Here is a 25524-nt window from a genome sequence, read left to right as displayed (position 1 = left end):
TGGAGTCTCCTAAGGCTGGTCTAAGCCCCTATTTTGGTGAGCAGGAGTGAGCCAGCTATCTATCTGTAATGATTCTAGGACTGCAAGCTAGGATACCTGGAAGTCTTCAGTTGAGGCAGGCCTGGGTTCAAACTCCAACTCTTGTTAAAGCTCTGTCCTCTTGGGGATGTGAGGTACAGCTGTCACATGCATGACTGTGGGAGCATCTGCCTTTAGACTAATGGCTCTCAACCTCTCCCTTTCTGAGCCCTAAGATCAGGAAGTCTTTCCTCAGGTTTTGTGTCTGAGTCCACTACAGCATCTGTGACTGGGCCCCAGAGCAAGACTGCCCCCTCCAAGGGAGCCTAGAGCTTTGTTAGGGAAATTGGGGGTTGAGGGGACCACAATGAAGCCTATTGTCTACTAGAAGAAACAAAAGGCTCCCAGTCTCTGGGGAGCCCTAGCCCATGCCCACCCGCTAATGCCCAGCACACAGGGAGGAGCCAGGGCCACTGGAGACAGGAGGTTTTATTGATGCTGATGGGGGTAGGAAAGGTCCCCAGAAGGATGGGGGCTGAGTCAGTCAGCAAATGCGTAAGGCCTGGGCACAGAGGAGCAGGTTAGGGCACATTCACCTTCTCAGGATTCTGTGGCTCCCTCATTGGAGAAGGGAGAGAGCATCTTGGGGGCGCAATTCCAAGAGCAGCGAGGGCAGAGGTTAGAGATGGCTGAGAGCCCCTAACCTGAGAAGGCACCACAATAGGCAGCAACAACTGTGTGGAAAGCTGGATGAACTGGTCAGTAGCGGAAAATGGGAGGGGGCACTGGGTTGGCCTCTTGGGGAGGGGTCCAACCTTGGCTTGGATGAGCTCATGAGAATACCCGGTGTTCCCAGGCAGAGGGGGGCAGAGCCCAAAGCCCCTTTCTCTGCAGGCCTCCTTAAGGAGAAAAAGGCACTCAGAGAAAAAGGCATTCAGGGAGCCCCCTGGAAAGGGGTGCCAGAATTAGTCCTTAAGGCACAGCTGGGGCGGACAAGGCACCAAGGCACAACTGGTGGGGGAGGGCAGGGGCAGCCTCCAAGCCGAGTGCCAGGGTCACAAGAGGATGCAGGACCGCCCACGCTTGATTGGCGTGGGGTTGAGCACAGCCCGGACAGCCTCGGCGAACACTTCCTTGACACCATCCTGTTGCAGGGCTGAACATTCGAGGTAGCGCACAGCGTGGATCTGCTTGGCCAGTGCCTGGCCCTGCTGCGGTGTGATGGGCGCCTGGCCCTGCTCCTTGAGGCGCCGTAGGGTGTCAGGCTGGGCTCTCAGGTCCTTCTTGGTGCCCACCAGCAGGATGGGCACATCAGGGCAGTGGTGGCACACCTCTGGATGCCACTTGTGCCGCACGTTCTCATAGGAAGGCGGACTGGCAATGGAGAAACAGATGACGAAGACGTTGGTCTGAGGGTAGGAGAGTGTACGGAGGCGGTCATACTCCTCCTGGCCCGCAGTGTCCCACAGGTTCAGGTTCACTGTGCGCCCGTCAACTGCGCTCTGCGCGCTGTAATTGTCGAACACGGTGGGGATGTACTCTTTGGGGAAAGCGTTAGTTGTATAGCAGATGAGCAGGCACGTCTTGCCCACAGCCCCATCACCCACCACCACGCACTTGATGCTCTGCATCGTGGGTGCAGTTGCTGTAGTGGAGGCAGTGCCTCCTCTCTCTTCTGGACCCCTCTGGCTGCAGTGACCTGCGGACAGATGAAAGGGGACATTCTTGGTTAGGGAGGCCTCTGCCTATTGGGAAGAAAAGATGGGGGCACACAAAGGGAAACTGGCTCCTGTTCCCTTAACCTGACACTATCCCAAAGTCCCATCAAGACAGTCATCAGAAAGATACACAATGAAAGGCCCTGAGACCAAGCAAAGATGCAGTATAATGTGGTAGAAAGCACATAAACTCTGGCGCCAGACAAACTAAGGTCAAATCCTGATTTTGCTATTTCCTAGCTGTGTAACCCTGAACAAATTGCTTAACCTCTGTATGCCTAAGTTTTCTTACCAGTAAAATGAGGATAAAATAATATCTACCTCACTGGGTCATTGTGACGATTATATAATACATGTAAAGCATTTAAAACAGTGCCTCATCCATAAGTATTAGCTATTTTTTTTTTTTTGAGACAGAGTCTCGCTCTGTCACCCAGGCTGGAGTGCAGTGGCGCAATCTCGGCTCACTGCAAGCTCCGCCTCCTGGGTTCACGCCATTCTGCCTCAGCTTCTCCAGTAGCTGGGACTACAGGCACCCACCACCACGCCCGGCTAATTTTTTGTATTTTTAGTAGAGACGGGGTTTTACTGTGTTAGCCAGGATGGTCTTGATCTCCTGACCTCGTGATCCGCCCGCCTCGGCCTCCCAAAGTGCTGGGATTACAGGCGTGAGCCACTGCACCTGACCAGTATTAGCTATTTTTTTTTCCAGGCTATACAGACACAAAAGGAGAGTGCACAAATTTAGGGATCTACTAGATCCTCTACTAAATATGAACCCTTTCCACCAGGAGACTGGAAAGGGTTCTGGCACAGGACAGCTGTCCCAGGTCACTCTGTGATGCTGCCATGAGTAGAACCTCTCTCAACTCAGGGCCCACCCTGCCCTCTGCAAACCTGGTATCTTGGCTACTGAGTACAAACCAAAAGGCACAGTAAGAAACCTGCTAAGTAAGGGGCTCAATTCTTTAGAGAGCTGCCCTATCCCAATCCAGGGTATTCTGGCAATAGGGAAAATTTTTTTTTTTTTTTTTTTTTTTGAGATGGAGTCTCACTCTGTCGCCCAGGCTGGAGTGCAGTGGCGCAATCTCAGCTCACTGCAACCTCCGCCTCCCGGGTTCAAGTGTCTCCTGCCTCAGCCTCCCAAGTAGCTGGGACTACAGGCACGCGCCACTACATCCGGCTAATTTTTATATTTTTAGTAGAGACGGAGTTTCGCCATGTTAGCCATGCTGGTCTCAAGCTCCTGACAGGTGATCTACCCGCCTCAGCCTTCCAAAGTACTGGGATTACAGGCGTGAGCCACCACACCTGGCCACCCCATCATTCTTTTTTTTTTTTTTTGAGACGGAGTCTCGCTCTGTCGCCCAGGCTGGAGCGCAGTGGCGCAATCTCGGCTCACTGCAAGCTCCGCCTCCCAGGTTCACGCCATTCTCCTGCCTCAGCCTCTCTGAGTAGCTGGGACTACAGGCGTCCGCCACCACGCCCGGCTAATTTTTTTGTATTTTTAGTAGAGACAGGGTTTCACCGTGGTCTCGATCTCCTGACCTCGTGATCCGCCCGCCTCGGCCTCCCAAAGTGCTGGGATTACAAGTGTGACCCACTGCGCCCGGCCCATCATTCTTATAAGTACTAAAAACCCTATCTGGCCATGCACACTCAGGTTGCCAATTCAATGCAGGGGAATACTGGAGATTCAGTTGGACCTGGGATTTGGATTGGGGTCTGGGTATGTTATGATGAATGAGGTAGAGGCTGAGGCTCCCAGACATTAGTATCTTCTCTCAAGGCACTTGGTGGGGTGGAGCAAATTTTTTTTTTTTTTTTTTTTCTTTTTTTGAGACAGAGTCTTGCTCTGTCACCCAGGCTGGAGTGCAGTGGCGCAATCTTGACTCACTGCAACCTCCACCTCCCGGGTTCAAGCGATTCTCCTGCCTCACCCTCCTGAGTGGCTGGGATTACAGGCGCATGCCAGCACGTCCAGCTAATTTTTGTATTTTTAGTAGAGACGGGGTTTCACCATGTTAGTCAGGCTGGTCTTGAACTCCTGACCTTGTGATCTGCCCGCCTTGGCCTTCCAAAAAGTGCTGGGATTACAGGCATGAGCCACCATGCCCGGCCTGGAGCAAATCTTTTTTTTTTTTTTTTTTGAGACGGAGTCCCACTCTGTCGCCCAGGCTGGAGTGCACTGGCGCAATCTTGGCTCACTGCAAGCTCCGCCTCCCAGGGTCATGCCATTCTCCTGCCTCAGCCTCCCGAGTAGCTGGGACTACAGGCACCCGCCACCATGCCCAGCTAATTTTTTGTATTTTTAGTAGAGACAGGGTTTCACCGTGTTAGCCAGGATGGTCTCGATCTCCTGACCTGGTGATCCGCCCACCTTGGCCTCCCAAAGTGCTGGGATTACAGGCATGAGCCACCGCGCCCAGCCTGGAGCAAATCTTTCAAGCCCAACTAGGAAGGATGAAGTCAAGAGTAAGACAAAAACTTGACTTTCCCCTCAATCTTCTGTCCATTTCCAAATCTCAGATCCATTTCCAGGATCTGAGATCCTGGCATGTGCCGCTGAAAGATTTTAGAGACTTCCAGAGTCTTGGGTAGAAAATACCATCATTAAGAACATAGAGGCCGGGCGCGGTGGCTCACGCCTGTAATCCCAGCACTTTGGGAGGCCGAGACGGGCAGATCACGAGGTCAGGAGATCGAGACCATCCTGGCTAACACGGTGAAACCCCGTCTCTACTAAAAATACAAAAAATTAGCCGGGCGAGGTGGCGGGCGCCTGTAGTCCCAGCTACTCGGGAGGCTGAGGCAGGAGAATGGCGTGAACCCCAGGGGGCGGAGCCTGCAGTGAGCCGAGATCGCGCCACTGCACTCCAGCAATGGGGATAATCTTGCCTATTGCATTACAATTGCTCAGAATATAAAATGAGGCCAGGCACGGTGACTCATGCCTGTAATCCTACTTTTGAAAAGCTCAGGAGTTTGAGACTAGCCTGGGCAACATGGCAAAACCCTGACTCTACAAAAAATGAAAAAATTACCAGGGTGTGGTGGTACACACCTGTAGTCCCAGCTACTAGGGAGGCTGGGGTGGGAGCATCACTTGATCCCAGGGTGGTCAAGGCTGCAGTGGGCTATGATCACACCACTGCACTCCAGCCTGTGCGACACAGCAAGACCATGTCTCAAAAAAAAAAAAAAAAAAAAGTAAGAGTTAATAATGTATAGAAGATGTCCAGCATGAGGTATGGCACATAGCAAGTGCCCAATAAATGGGCTGCTGTATTTATTAGTGGGTTAAGTATGAGGAGTCCCAGCTCCAGCCAACATCTGGTCACCTCTGCAGGTCATAGGGCCTTGGAGTGATGAACTGCTTTTCTGAGTTCTGGAACAGAGCTTCCAGAAACCCTGTGATTATTTACACTGCTATGGCAAGGGTCCTTCTCTCATCAGCTACTTCCTCTTGGCCATGGGGGACTCTTGGTGGTCAATATGTGACTTCCTTTCCCTGACTGTCTCCCACAACCAGGGCCTGCTCCCTGAGAGGGGGCAGCCCTGTTTTAAACACAACCAAATCCCTGAGTATTCCTTATCCCTGGCTCCACCCAAGCACCATCACCACTAGCCCATTTTCTCCATTTCACTTGCTATACTGCAAGGCTGCACCCTGGTCTGGGAACCCCTTACCCCCCCAGCCTGAGCTCTCACCACTGGTTCAGAAGCTTCAAAAATCAATGACAAGTGGGGAAGAAAATCCCCACTGGGAAGTGGAAAAGAAACTTTTGTGAAGTGGGGGCTGCAAAGGACCCAGGGCTTAGTCCCATCTCCCTCCCAGGCTACAGTTTGCCTTGGAATCAGCTGGGAGAGAAATGGTTTCACTCTATGAAGTTGTGTCTCTGGTTCACATTAAAAAATATTTCCATCCTATTTGCATGAATGAGAGAGAGAGAGAGAGAGTGTGTGTGTGTGTGTGTGTGTGTGGGTGCATGCGTGTGTGCATGCAACCTCAGGACATTCAGATAGAGACCCTCAGACAGTGGGTCAGGCAAGGGCATAAGGACCCTCTAGGCCAGTGGAGAGTCAAATAGAGACCTCAGACTGGAAGCTGAGAGACCTAACTTCTAACTCCAGCTCTGCTGACTCACTACAACCAAGCATGAGGCATTTACGCTTGCTGGGCCTCAGTTTTCCTATCCAGAAATTAGAGATTAAAATGGTTGTTACAAGAGCACTAGGTGGATGAACTAAGACTTAAAGCTCCTTGGAGGCAGGTGGCATTATTTGTGCCCAATGGATTACGTGGGAAGCCTTGACATTCAAAGCAGAACTCCTGGGCCTGTAATCTTCAGTTCCACACAGAGTAGGGGAGTGGGTGTTGACAGTATGACTGAAAAGCCCAGCGCCGGGCTGGCCCAGGCAGGAAGGCAAGGAGGGAACTCTGGCTGGCTGTCACAAGGCCCAAGAGACTGGAAGTACAGCTCTCTAAGGAGGTGGTTATCAACTAGCAATCAGTAAATCAGCTCTCAAAGGAGAGGGGAAGGACAGGGTAGCTTCTGGGCTGGGAAGGGAACAAGGGCTGACACTGGAAAAGGATGATGAGTATGGTAGTGTCCAGAAACAAGCAGAGCAAAGGCAGTATGGTATAGGGCCAAGAGTACTGGATACCTGACTCTGATGTCTTGAGTTTATCTGCTGACTTTGACCCTTGATAAAAAAGCCCTCATATGGTATAAGCCTTTATAGTTCGCATGTTATTATGTCATTTGACCTTTATAACAATCTGTTAGTACTATTCCTATTTTACAGATGAGGAAACAAATTCAGAGCAGTAAAAGTAACTCAACATCACACAGCTAGTTAGTATGGGAGCCAGAACACAAACCCAGTTTTGTGACCCAAAGTCCTGTGTTTTCCTTTGTGCATCATACAGTCCTAAAGTTACCCCTTACCAGCCAACTGTGTGACCTTGATCAGGTAAGTTACTGCCCTTCCTGGAGCCTCCGTTTCTTCATCTATACAGTAGAAGTAATAATAGTAGCCCTCCCAGCCTCAAGGGCAGCATCAAGGAACCTGACCATGGGAATGAATACGCTTTGTAAACTGAAGTGCTGTACACACAGGAGGTGGCAGGAGCAAAGCCTTTCATCCCAGAAGGCAGGAAGCACTGAGTATGCCTGTGTCTGTGTTAGGGGATCAGCCCAGTCCTCCCTACTCAAGTCTAGTTCAGACCTTTATCCTCTCTCCCAAAACAACTCTTCTTTCTGAAATCCTCTGGCCTGAACTGGGTTGAATAAGTTCCCATAGTCCATTTCCGGAGGGCATATGCTAAAAGGTAGAGTCTAAACTGTGCCAAATAGGAAGAAGGGATGTCAGTGCTGCAGGAGACCAAACCAGGAGTGTGACCTACCTGGAGCAGGGTTCAACAATGACTTATTCACTAAGTGGCTTTTTCAAAAGAATCATTAAGCCCAGCTCAGTGGTGCACCTGCAGTCCCAGCTACTAGGGAGGCTGGGCCCAGGAGTGAAGGGTTGTAAGTGTGTACACTAGTCAAGGTTATCGTCCCTGTGAGTAGCCACTGCACTCCAGCCTGATCAACACAGCAAGACCCCATGTCTCAAAAAAAAAAAAAAAAAAAAAGCTATTTAGTAAATCAATGGTTGCCGATCTGTTTTGTTTTGTTTTTTCTTTTGGAGACAAGGTCTTGTTCTGTTTGCCCAGGCTGAAATGCAGTGGTGCCATCACAGCTCACTGTAGTCTCAACCTCCCAGGCTCAAGCCATCCTACCTCAGCCTCCTGAGTAGCTGGGACTACAGGCAGGCACCACCACACCTGGCTAATTTTTGTATTTTTTATGTATTTTTTTGTTTGTAGAGACAGGGTCTTGCCATATTGCCCAGGCTGGTCTTGAACTTCTGGTCTCAAGTGATCCTCCTGACTAGGCCTCTCAAAGTGCTGGGATTATGGGCGTGGGCCACCACACCAGGCCAGATCTGTATGTTATTAGACAAATTACAAAGACTTATTCTGGCTTTTTAGTCCCAATTCAGATCATGCCTGGTCCCTCATATTGGCATTCAGAGTTCTTCACAATTTGATAAGGGGTATTAGAGTTATACAGACTTGGGTTTGAATCCTAGTTCTGCCTCTTACCAGCTGTGTGACCCTGAGCTTATGATGATTTACCTCTCTAAACTTCAATTTCCTTATCTTTCAAATGCAGCAGCAACGTATGGTACCTACCACATAGTACTGTTACAAGGACTAAGTGTATTAATGTATAATATGTGCACAATGTAGGTACTTTGTAACTGTGAGTTCCCAGCTCCCTGTTCCAGAGGCATTTTCAATGTCCTCTGCAAACAAGCCAGGATCATTCTTGCCTCTGAACTTTTACTCTTGTTTTTCCCTCTGCTGCCATTCCCCCTCCCTTCTCTAATCTTCCTTACTCCTTAAGGCCTAACTTAAGTCTCACAGTTCCATAAGGTTACTGAATTCTTCTTTGGATATCCATTGCATGGCCACCTGTCGCCCAGGTTGGAGTGCAGTGTCGCGATCTCGGCTCACTGCAACCTCCACTTCCCGGGTTCAAGTGATTCTCCTGCCTCAGCCTCCTGAGTTACTGGGATTACATGCACATGCCATCATGCCCAGCTAATTTTTGTATTTTTAGTAGAGACAAGATTTCATCATGTTGGCCAGGCTGGTCTTGAACACCTGGCCTCAAGTGATCCACCTGCCTTGGCCTCTGAAAGTGCTGGGATTACAGGAGTGAGCCACCGCACCCATGGCCACCCCTTTTAACCCTGCTTTGGCTCTGTGTGATTCTCCTTTTCCAATAGTCATACATAAGTTTCCCAGCTGTGGATGCCCTTCAGTACTGAAGCCTTGGCTTCTCTGGACTAAATGACCAAAAAAAAAAAAAAAAAAAAAAAAAAACCTCTAAGTATAGGGCTAGGCACACAGGACTGTACAACCATTGCCTTTTGATCTGCTTGTACCAGCCCTCATTACTGAGATATGGAGAGACCTCTCTGAAGCCCAGTATGGGACACTCCCTGCCCACCCCCCAACAGACAAGACTGCAATGCTGAATCTTACCAGACAGCAATGACAGGCAAAAACTATGCCTGAAATAGGCAAAAATCTCTCTTCCCAGTACCAGGTTGACCTGGCTCCGGCAGGTAGTATAGCCCATGGGGTTCTAACCCTATCTGAGTGTGGTCCCTAGAGCCCAGCTTATACCCAGTGGGGCCTGGCCTTGGGGTGTGGCCCAGGCAGGCCCAGAATGGGGGAGGGAAAGGAAGCAGCCTGATTGCCAGATCTCTGTGGCTGTTACAGCAGGGGAAGTGTCCCAACTGGGAGTGGGGGAGGGGAGGAACGGACTCTTAAGACATAGGTGAGTATGGAGGTGATGGGAACTTACCTCAGCCTTCTATAACCTGCCTCCCTAACATGGGGCTCCCTTTCTGCAGCCCTCCCTGAACCTCATTATAACTACAATCCATCTCTGGCCATTCCAATCCTGATCCTCTACAAAGGGGCCTCCATATTCCCTTCCCTAAAATACACCAAGTAGTAATATGGAACCATGCACCATTGCCGTGTCTTCCAGGAAAGTGTAAATTATCCAAGTCAGAAGTGACTCATCCTATCCAAAGTCTGGTCCCTGTCTCTCTCACAGGCATGGAGAGGCTGATGTGAATCTTATCTCTTGTTATTAGACTGGGAGTGTCTAGAGGGCAAGGTCCTGGTTGACTGGACCTTGCAGAGCACCCTAAGCTGAGCACAGCATGTAGTAGCTGTCAGTAAATAACTGAATGAAGTCGATGCAATCATGTCTTTGCATATGGGAGTTCCTCTTCCTGGAATGCGACTCACCCCCCTTCAGATCCTTCCTGTCCTTCAGGCCCGGTACTGTTCCCCAGCTTCTCCAGGACATCACAGCAACCCCCTCTTCTGCCTTACCTTTCCCAGCACTGACCGTACTGTTCATTGTGCTGAACTAACTGGATGCTTCAGGGGGAGGGTAGTCTGACCTTCTGTTTATTTCCAGAAGCCCAGGGAAGGGCTGAGCAAAAGCTGTAGAATGACATACCCCTCCTCCCCCATCAATCCACAGACTCTGATGCTGGGAACAAGGAAGAACCTCTATGACCAGAAGACACAAGACATAAGTAACCAACTTCTTTCCCATTCAACCTGAAGAGCCCAAAGTTGGGGTAATAAACACATAAGCTATACTGTCTTGTCTTCAACTGGAAGGGTGAGAGGTGAAGCTGGCAGATCTAGCTCAGAGATGATGTGGAAGATGGGAAGGGAAAGTGGTCCCGACAGGCTACAGACTGGGAATATCCAAGGACCCTTGGTCAAAGACATGGCAAGGGACAGGGCCACTGTTGGAAAGACTTCCAAAGCTCTACAAGTTTGTTTGTTTGTTTGTTTTGAAGGGAGGAATAGAGGAGAGGTGATATAAAGAGGCTCAAAGGGGCTGCAGCTGGCTGCAGCTGGGCTGGGAGGAGGAAGCTGGGGGGAGACATGAGGTCAGTGTGGGGCTGGGACCAGGCCAAGGGCTGAGTCTCTTTCTTCCCTTTCTCCCCATCAGCAGGGAAGAACCCAAGAGAGCCCAGTTCCTAGTCTTAAAAAAAAAAAAAAAAAAAATCCCCTGGGTGCCGTGGCTCACGTCTGTAATCCCAGCACTTTGGGAGGCCAAGGTGGGCAGACCACTTGAGATCAGGAGTTCGAAACCAGCCTGGCCAACATGGTGAAACCCCGTCTCTACTAAGAATACAAAAATTAGCCAGGCGTGGTGGTGGGCGCCTGTAATCCCAGCTACTCAGGAGGCTGAGGGAGGAGAATCACTTGAACCCAGGAGGCAGAGGTTGCAGTGAGCAGAGATCACGCCACTGCATTCCAGCCTGGGCCACAGAGCAAGACTCCATCTCAAAAAAAAAAAAAAGAAAAGAAAAAAAAAATCCATGCTGGAGGACTGTCCACCTGTCATTCATCCTTCAGCCCCTGGAGAGGATCCTACATTGCGGCAGGTAGGAAAAGAGAATAGTTGATGCCACCCACTAGGAAATGAGACAGTGGTAGCTGGGAAGGCTGGGGGCAGTCTAGGACCCTTTCACTAAGTCCTAGTTCCCAACTTTCTTCCCTCACTGTCCCAGCACCCCAAGTGTTCCATAAAAGGTGGGCCTCAGCTGGGCGCGGTGGCTCACGTCTGTAATCCCAGCACTTTGGGAGGCTGAGGCTAGCGGATCACTTGAGGTCAGGAATTCGAGACCAGCCTGGCCAGCATGGTGAAACCCCATCTCTACTAAAAAATACAAAAAAAAATTAGCCGGGCCTAGTGGTGCATGCCGGTAGTCCCAGCTACCTGGGAGGCTGATACAGGAGAATGGCTTGAACCCGGGAGGTGGAGGTTGCAGTGAGCTGAGATCGCGCCATTGCACTCCAGCCTGGGCGACAGAGCAAGACTCCGTCTCAAAAAAAAAAAAAAAAAAAATGCTGAGCGTCAGGACCAGGACAGCTCTGGCTGAGGGAGCCAAGGAAGCTGCCCCCTCCCCCACGCAACACAGAGGAAGGGTGCACACTGGCTTCCTCCTCCCCGCCTAGCAGCAGCTCAGCAGTCCCTGGGCCCCACCAAAGGCCTGTGAAGTGGCACTTCCTTTGCCTTTGCTAATTTCACATGAGGCTGTACAGAAGTGACATCCTCCCAATCCTGGCACCCCCACCTGAAAATACCCACAGAGAGACCTAGGGCTGCCCAGTCCCTTTAGCCCCGCCCGAGGCCTGAGGGGGTTTCCACAAGGGAAAATAACACCAGGGAGGAAACTCCGGCATCTATTTTCCACTGTCAGTGAGGCAGAGCTGGAGCAGGAGACAGGGTACTCCCCCATCTTACTACCCCATGGCAAAATCCCCAACATTCTCTGCCTTCTTATCTCTCAAGCTCTAACAATCCTTGTGCTTGGGGAAAGGGCCAGTTCTATCCCTGGACAGATATATATGTAGAGACTACTCGGACCTGTCAAATTGAGGCTGGTAAGACACAAGGGCCCAGAGTGAGGGGGCACTGCTATGAGCAGTCTCTTGGGGGAGGAAGAGTCAGAGCCATGATGTTCACTGTCCCCTTTGGAGGTACTGATATGCAACTCCTTAATGCTGAAATGGAGCCAAGAGAAACCAAGTTGACCAGGTAGCAGATCTACGACAAGGATCCAGGTCTTCTAACCTCCATCCTTATGCTACTTCTACAAAGGAGAGAAGGTGAGGATTCTAACTCCGGCCTGAGAATGGACCAACCATCTCTTTAACCTCATTCAGGAGAACCCTACCATGGTTTATTCCTTCAGAAAATGGGCCAAAGGGTGGGCTGACTTACATCTGAGCCCTTTTTGCTTCCAAGTTCCCAGGCTCTCATGCCTAGCCCATCCATGATTTAGCACTGACATTACTCAATAGCCAGCCACTCTGGCCCTGCCCTAGCTGAGAAGCTCCTCCTCTGGCCTCTGGCTCCTGGAGAGATGCCCTCCCCCCATATGAGATGAGGACAAAAGAGGAAGCTGGACCCTGGACAGGAAAACCAGTCTAATCTGGGGAGGTGGCCCAGGCTTTGTCTTTGGTTTCCCTCCTCAGCTCTTCTCACGGACCCCTACTGACCTCACCGCTAATGGGTCTACAATATATAGAAGGAGTCTTCAGTGTGGGCCTGAGCCCCCTTCTTCATGTCACAACCTTGACCATACTTGTTTAGCCAAGACTTCAGCGGCAGCCTCCTAGGTTGTAGCCACCACCTCCCTTTACCCCCCAATATTTTCCCATTAAAATCTCTCCCACCCTGGTCACATTTTTTCCAATGATGCCTTTTTTGCAATTAGCTCAAACTTCCAATGGGGCCAGATCTCACCTGGGAGAATCCCTGTCTCACCTATCTTGTCTTTACCATCAGAGCCCTGTGGGTTTGCTCAGTTACGCAGAATACTAAAGTAACTACTGGTTTGCCAGCCTAGGAATTGGGACTCCTGGGGTTTTTATTAAGCTGTGATGCTGGGAAAGTGCCTTGTATGCACATCCTTCTCTAAACTGGGCTTTTATGTAGGTCCCTGGGATTTCTTCCTGGACCCAAACTTCTGTACCTCCAAGAAATGGGAAGAGAGACAAGTGGTTGGAAGGGCAGGACTGGAAGAACAATTCATGGGAGAGGGACGACTGTGACATGGGAAGATGACAGAATGGGGAACAGGGAGAGCCCTTAAATTTAGCTGTAGCACTTACTCCCCTCTACTTCTCTTTTTTTCTAGTGGAGAGAAATGAATACAGATGACTAGAGGAGGTAGACAGAAGCAAGATCCTAAGATGCACCCCAAAAGCTGGAGGATGGAGCTCTAGAGTGGAAACAACAAGATCCTCCATAGCCAGGATGGACTGAAGTTAAATTTGGGAGGAATTCCTGAGAAGGAATAGGGTCCTAGGTGAGATGGGGAATATTAAGGATGCCTGAAGGCAGAGGGGTCAGTAGAACTCCAGAGGGCTTCCTGGTCACTAAGGCCCTGATGCAGATCAGGGCATGTGGGTACCCAGCCTAGGCAGGCCCCAGAAGGCAGCAGGAAAGGAGCAGACACTTTTGCCTCAGCTGCTTCTTAATTCAAAACTAAAACCGTTAAGTCCGAAGTTAGACCAGCTGCAGTCTTTCCTCCAGAATCCTGCCTTTGCCTCCATTTATTTCCATCACACCCAAGCTGGTCCCATTCTCTCCAACAGGTGATGCTGGAACTAGTAGGTAATGGAGTCAGGGACCTTCAGGCTGTCTCCTGGCTTCCAGGCCTGGCCCCTTGGTCAAGCACCACGGGTTGGGGTGATTTTGATTTCCCACGGCCTCTCTTACCAGTCTTATTCCTGTGTTACCCTACCCTGACTGCTACAAACTGCTTCCTCCTGCCTAACCACAAACTCACTCACTGCAGGTTTCCTTCATTCTGCTGGCTTCCCTTGCTGTGGGCCCTCTCAAGGCTGAGGGCAGTTATTTTGTCTGTAAGAGATAAAGATGTAGACACACAGACACTCACACGCGCGCGCGAACACACACACACACACACACACACACACACACAGAGGCACGGAGGTTTTCCAGCTCTTTAATCCATCTCTATCACTGGGAGGCTGCAGACTGCCTCTCCAAGCTAGGGAGGTTTGAAAAGACTCTCGAACTCACTAAGTCTTCAACAACAGATCCTGATTCCAAAGCTGAAGATAAGTGGGTGGGAGGGAAGGATAACAGAGAGGGTGACAGGCTGAGGGTTCAAAAGGAATGAGGGGTGATGGAAGAAACAAGGAGGTGTATGTGTGTGGGTGCCAGAGCTGGGAAAGGAAAGGATGGGGCAGGTTGCAGAGGAACAAGACAAACATGGGGCAGGGTAGGTGAAGAGAGGTCAAGGCCTAGGTATGACCGTATGTTTGGAGGAAAAGAGACTGAAAGGGATGAGAAGAGAGTGATGGCGGATTTGTGGGTAGAAACTAAAGAAGGTGTGGAGGGAGACGATAGGAGCATGTGTATAATTCAGGGACTAAGAATGAAGAGGAACACTAGGAGATGGTTCTCAATCGTCCCCAAAAGACACAACAAAAACTTGTCAGGGACTATCAGTACCTCTGAATGAGAGTCCTTCCACTTCCAGTCACAGGGCAAGACCAAGTTACTCCCAAAAGAGCAAGGCCAGGCTCTGGTCAGCTAGGAACAGCGTTTGCTCACTAAATACCTACTGCTTGGCTCCAAGTAAGGTTGGGACTCAGGAAAACAGACATACAGAGAACGACAGGGGTCGGCGGGGCTTCCCCCACCCTAACCCCGGTCCTCCTGAGTGCAGAGGGCCTTGGGGCTGCAGACCGAGTGTGGGTCTGTATTAGCATCCATCTGACAGGGAGAGAGCTTTCGGAGGCCCCAGACACCGCCCCTCTCACCCCCACAAGTGTCACAACTGCCGGAGCAGAGGGAGCGCCTTTTCCAGCCCAGAAGCCCTCTCCCCTCACGCACTTCTCAACACCCCCCCCAACCAACTTCTGAGGACACCCCACCTGAGTCCTATCTCCCAGCTCTGAGCTCTTCCACTTCAGACACACTTATCTTGGAGCCCGGGACCCTCCGACCTCAGGGGTCCCTCTCGGCTCCCGAGAGGCGGTACAGCCGCCGGGAAGCCACCCTCGCCGAGCCTCCGCCGGCTTGCAGTGGCCCCGTCCCCGCCCCGCCCGGCCGGCCGCGCCCGCCCTACTTGGACTGAACTGAGAAGCTCCCGCCCGCGGCCTCCGCCAGCAAACTCATGAGCCGGCGCCCGCGCCGAGTCCTGGGCCGGCGGGGCTCTCCTCCCCCGGACCCCTACCCGCCAGCCCCGGCCGGGCCTCACCTGGTGCCCTCCCCGAGGCGGGGGAGCTGGGGGAGGCGGCAGCGGCTCCGGGCTCGAGAAGGAAGTGAGAGCTGGAGGCCGGAGGAAGTGGGGGGGGCGGGCCGGCGGGGCGGGGCGGGCCGGGGCGGGGCCCGACCAGGAAGTCCGAGGGCCGGTCTCCCCCTCTCTAGCCCCGGCCCGCCCCCAGCCTCGCCTCCGGCCCAGTCCCGGGCTTGCCACTTTCCCCCTCCCAGTCCGCTGCCCCTGCGGTCAGTAAGTCAGGCCTCCCAAGGTCAAGTCTCTCCGCCTCCTCCTGGCCACCCTGGAGGCCCTACCCTAGGCGCTAGGCGTTCGTCCTCTTCCCCCCATCCCGCCCCCACCAGCCTCCGCGGGAAGATGCTGAGAAAGGCGCCCTTGGGCCTGGTGCCTTCAGCCAACCCCAGGGATAGAGTGGTGGCCGAGGCTGGGGCAGTCCCCACCCCTGCCCTGAGCCCTGGGGGAGTGCGGGGTGGTGGTGATTCAGCAGTGGGAAGGCCCCAGACCCCTGGGGAGGGTGGGGAGACTCGGGGGGAAGAGGAGCTGGCGTCAGCACCCAAGGGAAAGACAAGATCAGCAAAGGCGCAGGCGGAGCCGTGGGCCCCAAAAACAGGATGTCGAGTCGTCATTCAGCACTGTGCAGCTCTGCGAGGCCTGGCTCTGGGGAGGGGGCGGGGCAGACGGAGGACTTGGGGCTTCCCTCGGCCCCTTGCCCCCTGTTCTGCTGGGGCGCGCAGCTGCTTGGGGCTGAAGAGCCGCACCCAGGCCTGAGGTCCAGCTTGGGCCCTGGCGACCCGCGGGTGGGCAGGCTCATGGGCGCCCTCTGGTGCTTCGCTCCCTGGCCTTGCCTCGGAGCTTTGACTTGAGAATCCATATCCTTCGTTCAGCACAAACTTTCTGAGCGCCTACCAAGTGGAGAGAGCTCCGTGCTAGGTGCTGTGAAGAAACACAGCGTTTAAGACAGGATCCCTGTCTTCCAGAAGCTTTTCAAATAAACGGATTGATTCCAGGAATAAATAGCTTAACCTTTCTAAGCCTCAAATCTGTCTTTGGTAAAATAGAATAATTATATTTCACCCCATAGTTTTGAAGATAACATGAGAATGGGTGTAAAAGACCTGTTGTCAAGGCATATCTCAAACACTAAACAAATATCTTTTGAAAATACCATACTCTGGCCGGGCGCGGTGGCTCACGCTTGTAATCCCAGCACTTTGGGAGGCCGAGGCGGGCGGATCACGAGGTCAGGAGATCGAGGCCATCCTGGCTAACACGGTGAAACCCCGTCTCTACTAAAAAATACAAAAAATTAGCCGGGCGTGGTGGCGGGCGCCTGTAGTCCCAGCTACTCGGAGAGGCTGAGGCAGGAGAATGGCGTGAACCCGGGAGGCGGAGCTTGCAGTGAGCCGAGATTGCGCCACTGCACTCCAGCCAGGGCGACAGAGCGAGACTCCGTCTCAAAAAAAAAAACAAAACAAAACATACTCTAAGAGCCTGGCGCGGTGGTGTCTGCCTGTAATTACAGAGATGGTGAAACCTTGTCTCTGTAAACAAAAACACACACATATTTTTTGACAGTCTCACGATGTCACCCAGGCTGGGGTGCAGTGGCACGATCTCGGCTCACTGCAATCTGTGCCTCCCAGGTTCATGCAGTTCTCCTGCCTCAGTCTCTCGAGTAGCTGGGGTTACAGGTGCATGTCACCACACCCGACTAATTTTCATATTTTTAGTACAGACGGGGTTTCACCCTGTTGGCCAGGCTGGTCCCGAACTACTGATCTCAGTTGATCCACCTGCCTCGGCCTCCCAAAGTGCTGGGATTACAGGCGTGAGCCACCACGCCCAGCCTACTTATATTTAAAAAAAATAAATTTAATAGGAACCACATAAGTAATTTAAAACTGTCTAGTAATGACATTTCAAAAAAAGTAAAAAGAAACGAAATGAATTTTAACTATATTTGACTTAGCCATAGCCAAAATATAAACTTTTTTTTTTTTTTTTTTGGAGATGGAGTCTTGCTCTGTCACCAGGCTGGAGTGCAGTGGCGCGGTCTCTGCTCACTGTAACCTCCACCTCCTGGGTTCAAATGATTCTCCTGCCTCAGCATCCCAAGTAGCTGGGATTACAGGTACGCGCCACCATGCCTGGCTAATTTTTGTATTTTTAATGGAGATGGGGTTTCACCATGTTGGCCAGGCTGGCCTTGAACTCCTCACCTCGTGATCCCTCCGCCTCGACCTCACAAAGTGCTGGGATTACAGGCATGAGCCACCGCGCCCGGCCTCAAAATATTATCTTTTAGCATGGTAATCAACATAAAAATTATTGGTTATAAAAATTAACTGGATATTTTGCATTCTTTTCTTGTACCAAGTCTTTGAAATGTGGTGTGTAATTTATACTTACAATATGTCTCAATTTGGCTGGACACATTTCAAGTGGTCAATAGCATGTGTAGCTGGTGGCTACTGTATCACCCTCAAAAAACAGAGGCTTTATCAGATTCAGGATGGTGAATGACTGTGTGGATGAAGTCTTTCTCAAAGATCCTTCTCTAGAAGCCTCCCCTGACCTGCCAGGCAGTGTCTGGGTCTCTTTCCTCCTCTTGGGTCCAGTCCCTGTAGCCCTTCAGACAAACTCCTCTTTGTGGAGGACGTGAGAGCAGGAGGCACAAGGGGAAATTCTCATTCCCATCCATACACCATTGGGACCACTTGACATTGGGGTGTTTGGCATTTCATGAATAAAGAAAGGATTGTGAGCCCCATAAATGACAGGGTTCAGAGGAAGACCATACGCTAAAGCAGCTTCTATGACGCCATTAAAAATTATGTCCCAGCACAAAAGTTGTTTTTTGTTTGTTTGTTGTTTTTTTTAGATGGGAATCTCACTATGTTGCCTAGGCTGTCCTGGAACTCCTGGGCTCGAGTCATCCTCCCACCTCAGCCTTTCAAGTAGCTAGGACTACAGGCACACACCACCACATCCAGCTCCGGAACAAATGTTTTTGATATGTGTTCCTAGAATTCCCTTCCCAGGACTTAAGAACAGGAAAAACAGTGGAGCTATGGACTCTCTCCCCTTCAACCAGAGAAGGTTCGCTTTTATCTGATTTATTTACTAGTATTCTGCATAAAGAGTTTAATTTTGTTTTTAAGTTTCCTGCAAAAAATATTTGAAAGTCAATTTAAGGACATAGTGGTAAGAGTAGGGAGCACATTAGGTTCTGCAGATTGAAAGACTGGATTGGCAGCCTGCGATCAGATTGCATTTCCTGAGCCTGTTAAGTGTCTTCGGGTTGCCTAGCCCTGGTTTAGGAAGAAGAACCTGACCCAGCCTCAAAGATCTCATGGTCTGATGAAGTATAGGACTTTGCATATGAAGTTATCAGAGGAGGAAGAAAGAGCCCAAGGCTGGGCTTTAGAAAACCTTCAAGTCTGGCCTCACACAATGGCTCACGCCTGTAATCCTAGCACTTTGGGAGGCTGAGGCGGGCGGATCATGGGGTCAGTAGACCGAGACTATCCTGGCCAACATGGTGAAACCCCGTCTCTACTAAAAATACAAAAATTAGCTGGGTGTGATGGCGCATGGCTGTAACCCCAACTACTCGGGAGGCTGAGGCAGGAGAATCACTTGAACCCAGGAGGTGGAGGTTGCAGTGAGCCGAAATCACGCCACTGCACTTCAGCCTGGTGACAGAGTGAGACTCTATCTCAAAAAAAACAAAAAAACAAAAAAACAAACAAAAAAACACAAACAAACTTGAAGTCTGTCTTGGCTCAGACAGACAGATTGAGATTTTAGGCTAGGCCCCACCCTTCTCTGTCTCAAACTCTTCCACTGGAAAACAGCGGTTGAACTAGATGATACCTTTGAGCTCTGATCTTCTATGATACACTCTTCAGAATGATAATTAAGGTTTATGAAGATAGCATGTTGCTCATAGTTCTTTAATACCATTTAGGTCATCATGCTTTGTGCTCTAGTAAATTGCATCCGTGCCTAATATCTGTCTCCCTCACTGACTGTAAGTCCTTTGAGGTTGCGTCTGATTCATTTCTGTGTCCACCCACTGGGCCTGACAGAGGCAGGCCTGAGCATATATTTGCCTTCACTAAACATCCATAGCGTTAAATTGCTTTAATAAAGTACTAATATGTATAGAACAATCAGACTCCAGGTAACTTGGAAACACTTTTGTGGCACAGGTATAGGAAGGGCCAGAGGAAAGGGAAGCAGGTGGACAGGTGGAGCTGTCCGTAAAGGCTTCTTAAAGGAGGAGAAATGCTGACTTGAAGAGGGTAGGAAGAGGGCACAATCCCAAATGGGCTGTTTCTTTTTTCTACTCTCTCACTAGCTTTCCCTGAATAGGTGAGTTCTTGGTAGGTGGTGTGCATGTATGCTTACAAGCAGCTGAGAGACAAGGACATTGAACCTGGACATTTAGAAGTGAGATAACATGAAAGCACTTGGTGGGGTAGAATAGAGATCACAGACAGATTTTGGAGACAGATTAGGATGGTTGTAACACAGTATGGCCTTTGATTAGTCATATGAGATCTCCCATATGCATAAATATTCAATGTATATTTATTGAAAATCTTCTTGGTGCCAGACATAGTGTTACATGCCAATTATGAAGTAGAGAAAACTGCCCTGATATAACTGGCAAGGGAGATAGACCTTAAACAGGTAATCATACAAAAGCACAGAGTGCTGCTGGGCATGGTGGTGTTTGTCTCCAGTTCTAGTTCCTCAGGGGGATAAGGGAGGAAGATTGCTTGAGCCCAAGAATTTCAGACCAGCCTGGGCAACGTAGCAAGATCCTTTCTCCAGAAAAAAAAGTACAGAGTACTCTAAGAGCATATAACAGAGCCAACTTCTCAGTCTTAGTTTCATTTTAAAATGGGAATGGCTGGGCGTGGTGGCTCATGCTTGTATTCCTAGCAATTTGAGAGGCCAAGGTGGGACAATCACTTGAGCCCAGGAATTTGTAACTAGCCTAGGCAATCATAGCAAGACCCCGTCTCCACACACACACACACAAATTAGCTGGGCATAGTGGCACACGCCTGTAGTCCCAGTTACTTGCTAGACTGAGGTGGGAGGATCACTTGAGTCTAGGTGTTTGAGGTTGCAGAGAGCTATGATCGTGCCACTGCACTCCAGTCTGGGTGACAGAGTGAGATCCTGTCTCTAAAAACCAACAAATATAAAACAATAAAATGGGACTGGCAAGGGCTGCATGAGATTGTGAGTATTAAACGACATAGTGCATGTGGAGCCCTCGTAAATTGCCCTAGGGTACAGCAAATAAACATTAGTTAATTTCTCCATACTCCCTTGATGTTTTCAGGTATCCCCCCCGCTTGGTTAATTCTTCCCTCTCTCTCAATGTCAAAATGCTAAAGCTGACTAGTTTCCCTGAAAGAGAGAGGAGGGGACAGAGAGTGAGAGGAGAAAGGCCCTGAACTGATCTCACCAGTGCCCTGAGGATTCCAAAGGGGTCTTCCCAGCCTATTCCTCACTGAACTCCAGCTCTCGGAGCTCACCAGTGATCCACAGGGGTCTTGGCTTAGCCCCAGCCCCAGCCCCTTTAGGTTACCTTTAAATCTGAATTCTCTTTTGCCTCTGCTGTGGCTCCAGGGGACTCAGCCTTCTTGGGGCTCCTCTTGATCCTTTGGTCTTCCCTCTCTCAGCCAGCCTTAGGAGTAGAACACAGTTTCCTCTTCATTATTCCTTTTTTTTTTTTTTTTTTTGAGACAGAGTCACCCAGGCTGGAGTGCAGTGGCACGATCTCTGCTCACTGCATCCTCCGCCTCCTGGGTTCAAGCAATTCTCCTGCCTCAGCCTCCTGAGTAGATGGAATTACAGGCATGCACCACCACGCCCAGCTAACTCTTTCTATTTTCAGTAGAGACAGGATTTCACCATGTTGGCCAGGCTGGTCTCGAACTCCCGACCTCAGGTGATCCGCCCACCTGGGCCTCCCAAAGTGCTGGGATTACAGGCATGAGCCACCGTGCATGGCCTTTATTTTATTTTTTATTTTTTGAGATGGAGTTTTGGCCTGTAGCCCAGGTTGGAGTGCAGTGGCACGATCTCAGCTCACTGCAGCCTCCACCTCCCGGGTTCCAACGATCCTCCTACCTCAACCTCCTAAGTAGCTGAGATTACAGTTGCCTGCCACCGCGCTTGGCTACTTTTTGTATTTTTAGTAGAGATGGGGTTTCACCATGTTGGCAAGGCTGGTCTTGAACTCCTAACCTCAAGTGATCCACCTGCTTCGGCCTCCCAAAGTGCTAGGATTACAGGCGTGATCCTCTGTGACTGGCCTCCTTTTCATTACTCCTCTTTATTACTGCCCCCCAAAACAAGTCCAATATCCCATTTCATGGGCTTTGATGGGCCAGACAGGAGACAGCAGAAAGAACTAAAAAGAGGTGTCAAATTAAACAAAGTTCTAGAGTCACAACCTCTGATCTTTTTTTCTTTTTTTTTGTTTTGTTTTGGAGATGGAGTCACGCTCTGTCGCCCAGGCTGGAGTGCCGTGGCACAGTCTCGACTCACTGCAACCTCCACCTCCCAGGTTCAAGCCATTCTCCTGCCTCAGCCTCCTGAGTAGCTGGGACTACAGGCGAGCACCACCACGATGGCTAATTTTTGTATTTTTAGTAGAGACAGGGTTTCACCATGTTGGCCAGGCTGGTCTTGAACTCTTGACCTCAAGTGATCTGCCTGCCTCAGCCTCCCAAAGTGCTGGGATTACAGGCGTGAGCCACCACGCCTGGCCGATCTTTTGTTCTTGACTCCCTCAAGGAACTAAATGGATGAAGGGTGTGTGGACAATGGCCATGCCCTATCTTCCAAGAGGGTCCCTTCTCCCAGGCAGGCAGAACAATAGTTGTCCTGTTTGCCTCCAGGACAGCTTTGCATCTTTGACATTTTCCAAGCCCAGTGGTGGTACCCACATCATCTGGCATAATGCCCCTCTGGGAAAGTTCTCCTTCCTCAGTCCTGGTATTCTAAGAGCAACCTAACTATAGCTGCCCAGTTGATTCGGGATTCCCTGGGGAAATTTTCCCCAATTCTCATCTTTGCCATTTACTTGCTGTGTGATCCTGGAGAAGTTGCTGAATAATAATTTAAGAAAACAACTTAGATATGTTTTACATATGCTTTACACATATTAACTCAATAAATATAACAAGTCTATAAGGCAGGTAATATTATTTACATTTTACAGATAAGAATACTCACAGAGAGGCTGGGTGAGGTGGCTCACACCTGTAATCCCAGCACTTTGGGAGGCCGAGGTGGGTGGATCACCTGAGGTCAGGAGTTTGAGATCAGCCTGACCAATATGGTGAAATCTTGTCTCTGCTAAAAAAAAAAGTACAAAAATTAGCCGGGCATGGTGGTGTGCGCCTGTAATTCCAGCTACTCGGAGGCTGAGGCAGGAGAATTACTTGAACCAGGGAGGTGGAGGTTGCAGTGAGCCGAGATCATGCCACTTCACTCCAGCATGGGTGATAGAGCAAGACTCTGTCAAAAACAAAAACAAAAACAACACAAAACAAAAAAAAAACCTCACAGATAGCAAAATTGAACGTGTCAGTTTTAATTTCCTTTGTAAGATGAATCTAAATTGTGTTACACCTCCTGAGGTGTAATATTGCTGTGGATATTCATTATATGAGATAACATGTAAGCTCCAGGAGGGCAAGAAGTTTTGCTTGTTTTATTTAGTGCTAAATTCCTAGTGCCTAGACAGTGCCTGGTATGGAAATACTTTGCTCAGTAAATATTGGTCGAATGAATGATTGAATGTAGCATGTTTAGCATAATACCTAGCACACAATAGTATCTTCCAAAACCATAGCTATTATTTAAACTTGATCTGTCTTGCCTCCTCACCTGGTCATCTAATCAATCACCAAATATTTCTCAAATCTGAACCCTTTTCTATTCCCATCATTATTTTCTAAATTAGACTTCAGGTCTTGCCCAAGTTCACACAGCAGTGAGCTGGGTTATCAGCACAGGTCTGTCATACCATGTCACTTGTTTCTAGCTTCTACCTTTTCCGATACTTTCTCAACACTATTGCCAGAATAATTTCTGCAAATCACAGTTACCTGATCTTGGTGTAATTCTTTAATGGCTCTGAAATTCCTTGCAGAGTAAGAGCCAACATTTTTTGAGCACATTACTCTACGCGAAGCACTGTGCTAACTGTTTTACACTTATTAACTCATCTAAGCCTTCCAGAATCCTACTTTTTTCAGATGGAGGAATCGGAGGGCAGAGAGATTGAGTAACTGGCCCAGAGTCGCACAGCATTGCTTGGATGTGAATCTAGGCAGTCTGATCCTAGAACCCCATTTACTCACCCACACACCCCAATCTGTGAGTCTTCACAGCCTCCCTGACTGCTTTAGACTGTTACTTGTCCTTCCTCTGTGCTCCCTCACCTATTCCTGTACCAATCTCTTTCGAGACATATTGACATGTACTAATTATCTCTACACACACACACAAACACACACACATACACACACACTCACCCCATTTTTTTTTCCCATAAAAATGGACCTCTTTGAGAGTAGGAACTAAGTTGTTACAAATAGGTGCTCAGTAGGTGTTAAATGAATGAATGAACATTGCAAGTAAGATTCTAGAACTGACTCTGGATGATGAGATGATTCTCTGTGTGAAACTAGCCTAGGAGAAGTTGTTGCTAGAAGCTGTCTCTCCTCATTCTCAACCCACCCAGACCTTGGGCAATTTCTCAGTGATAGCTATACTTTCCATTTTTGGACACCAGGGAGCGCTACTAATAATGCAACCCAAACTAGGAGATTCCTAAACTTTTCTGAGCAGATTTTGGACTCTCAATTATTATTTCTAGCAAAGTCTCCCTCATTTTCTGAATGAAAGCTATTGGTAACCAGAAACCCTGTGGTGTGGAGAAAGGACAGTTATGCTGCTGTACAGAATACATATCATTGATTTATTCACTTAGCGAAACGTTTATTGAGTACCAGCTATGTAATGGGCAACCTAGACTGTGAAAATATAAAGATGAATAAAATGCAGCCCTTGATGAGCTCAGAGGCTAATGTAGAAGATATATGCTTATTAAATAACCATAATTCAGCTGCGCATGGTGGCATGTGCCTGTAGACGCAGCTACTCGGGAGACTGAGGTGGGAGGATCGCTCGAGCCCAGGAATTCAAAGCTGCAGTGAACTATGATTGCACCACTGCACTTTAGCCTGGGCAACAGAGTGAGAACCTGTCTCTAAAAATAAATAAATAAATAAATAAAAAGAATATTCCTATTCAAAAAATAAAACTCACTTAAGCCCAGGAGGTTAAGGCTGCAGTAAGCCATGATCATACCACTGCACTCCAGCCTGAGTAACAGAGAAAGACCCTGTCACAAAAAAAAAAAATCATAATCAAATTACATAAGTACTCTAAGGTATAGAAGAGGACTGAAGAGACAGGGCAAGTCAGGCAAGGTGCTAAAGCGGGGTGGAGCTTTTGAGTTTTTCTAAAAATCATAACCCTTGATTTATGATAAGGTATTGTCATTGGTCAGGGCATGGATGCTTTTATTTCATTTGAGCTGAGACTTGAAGGATGGGGAGGGAATCCCAAAGAAGAAAGCAAGCTTGGCTCTCACCTACTACTTTATCTCCTCAGCCTCAGTTTCTTCATCTTTAAAATGAATAAAGTAGTCCCCTCTTATCCACGGAGAATATATTCCAAGACCCCAGTGGATGCGTGAAACTGCAGATAGTATCAAACTCTATATATATTGTTTTCCTATACACATACCTATGATAAAGCTTAATTTATAAACTGTACACAGTAAGAGATGAACAAAAATAACTAATAATAAAATAGATCAATTGTGGTCTCTCTCTCTCCTCTCTCTGTCAAAATATCTTATTGTACCATACTCACCCCCTCCCCCTGTTTTTTTTTTTGAGATGGAGTCTCGCTCTGTCACCCAGGCTGAAATGCAGTGGTGCAATCTTGGCTCTCTGCAACCTCTGCCTCCTGGGTTCAAGTGATTCTCCTGCCTCAGCCTCCCGAGTAGCTGGGATTACAGGCACGTGCCACCACACCCTGCTGATTTTTATATTTTTAGTAGAGACCAGGTTTCACCATGTTGGCCAGGCTGGTCTTGAACTCCTGACCTCAGGTGATCTGCCCTCCTCGGCCTCCCAAAGTGCTGGGATTACAGGCGTGAGCCACTGCACCCGACCCCTATACTCACCTATTTTTGGACAGAAGTTGACCTCAGGTCAACGTGGGGACCACCGTGTAGCCCCTGTTTTATCTAGCA

The 25524-nt window shown here is 49.4% G+C and overlaps 1 protein-coding gene and 1 long non-coding RNA gene across 4 annotated transcripts; one reads left to right on the top strand and one right to left on the bottom strand.

The window, feature by feature from the left end:
• Positions 1-489: 489 nt before the first annotated feature.
• On the bottom strand, positions 490-25524 carry RHOG (ras homolog family member G). Of its 3 annotated transcripts, XM_058447005.1 has the most exons (4): positions 25456-25524; positions 22425-22547; positions 20770-20868; positions 490-1717 (listed from the first exon to the last, which is right to left on the bottom strand). In XM_058447005.1, exon 4 carries the CDS (start codon positions 1647-1649, stop codon positions 1074-1076), a length of 576 nt encoding a protein of 191 aa, XP_058302988.1. In that variant the 5' UTR covers positions 1650-1717; positions 20770-20868; positions 22425-22547; positions 25456-25524; the 3' UTR covers positions 490-1073. The 3 variants fall into 3 exon arrangements, with proteins under 3 accessions (XP_058302988.1, XP_032022711.1, XP_058302989.1); XM_032166820.1 differs by lacking the exons at positions 20770-20868; positions 22425-22547; positions 25456-25524 and adding an exon at positions 15141-15227; XM_058447006.1 differs by lacking the exons at positions 20770-20868; positions 22425-22547; positions 25456-25524 and adding an exon at positions 14815-14890.
• Positions 10197-12579, top strand: LOC131384663 (uncharacterized). The gene is made up of 3 exons (XR_009215760.1): positions 10197-10781; positions 11881-12009; positions 12379-12579. It is a non-coding gene; the product is annotated as an uncharacterized LOC131384663 (long non-coding RNA).

Source organism: Hylobates moloch, unplaced genomic scaffold (assembly GCF_009828535.3).
Source record: "Hylobates moloch isolate HMO894 unplaced genomic scaffold, HMol_V3 SCAFFOLD_11, whole genome shotgun sequence".
Lineage (NCBI taxonomy): Eukaryota > Metazoa > Chordata > Mammalia > Primates > Hylobatidae > Hylobates > Hylobates moloch.
This window is presented reverse-complemented; position numbering and strand designations above follow the sequence as displayed.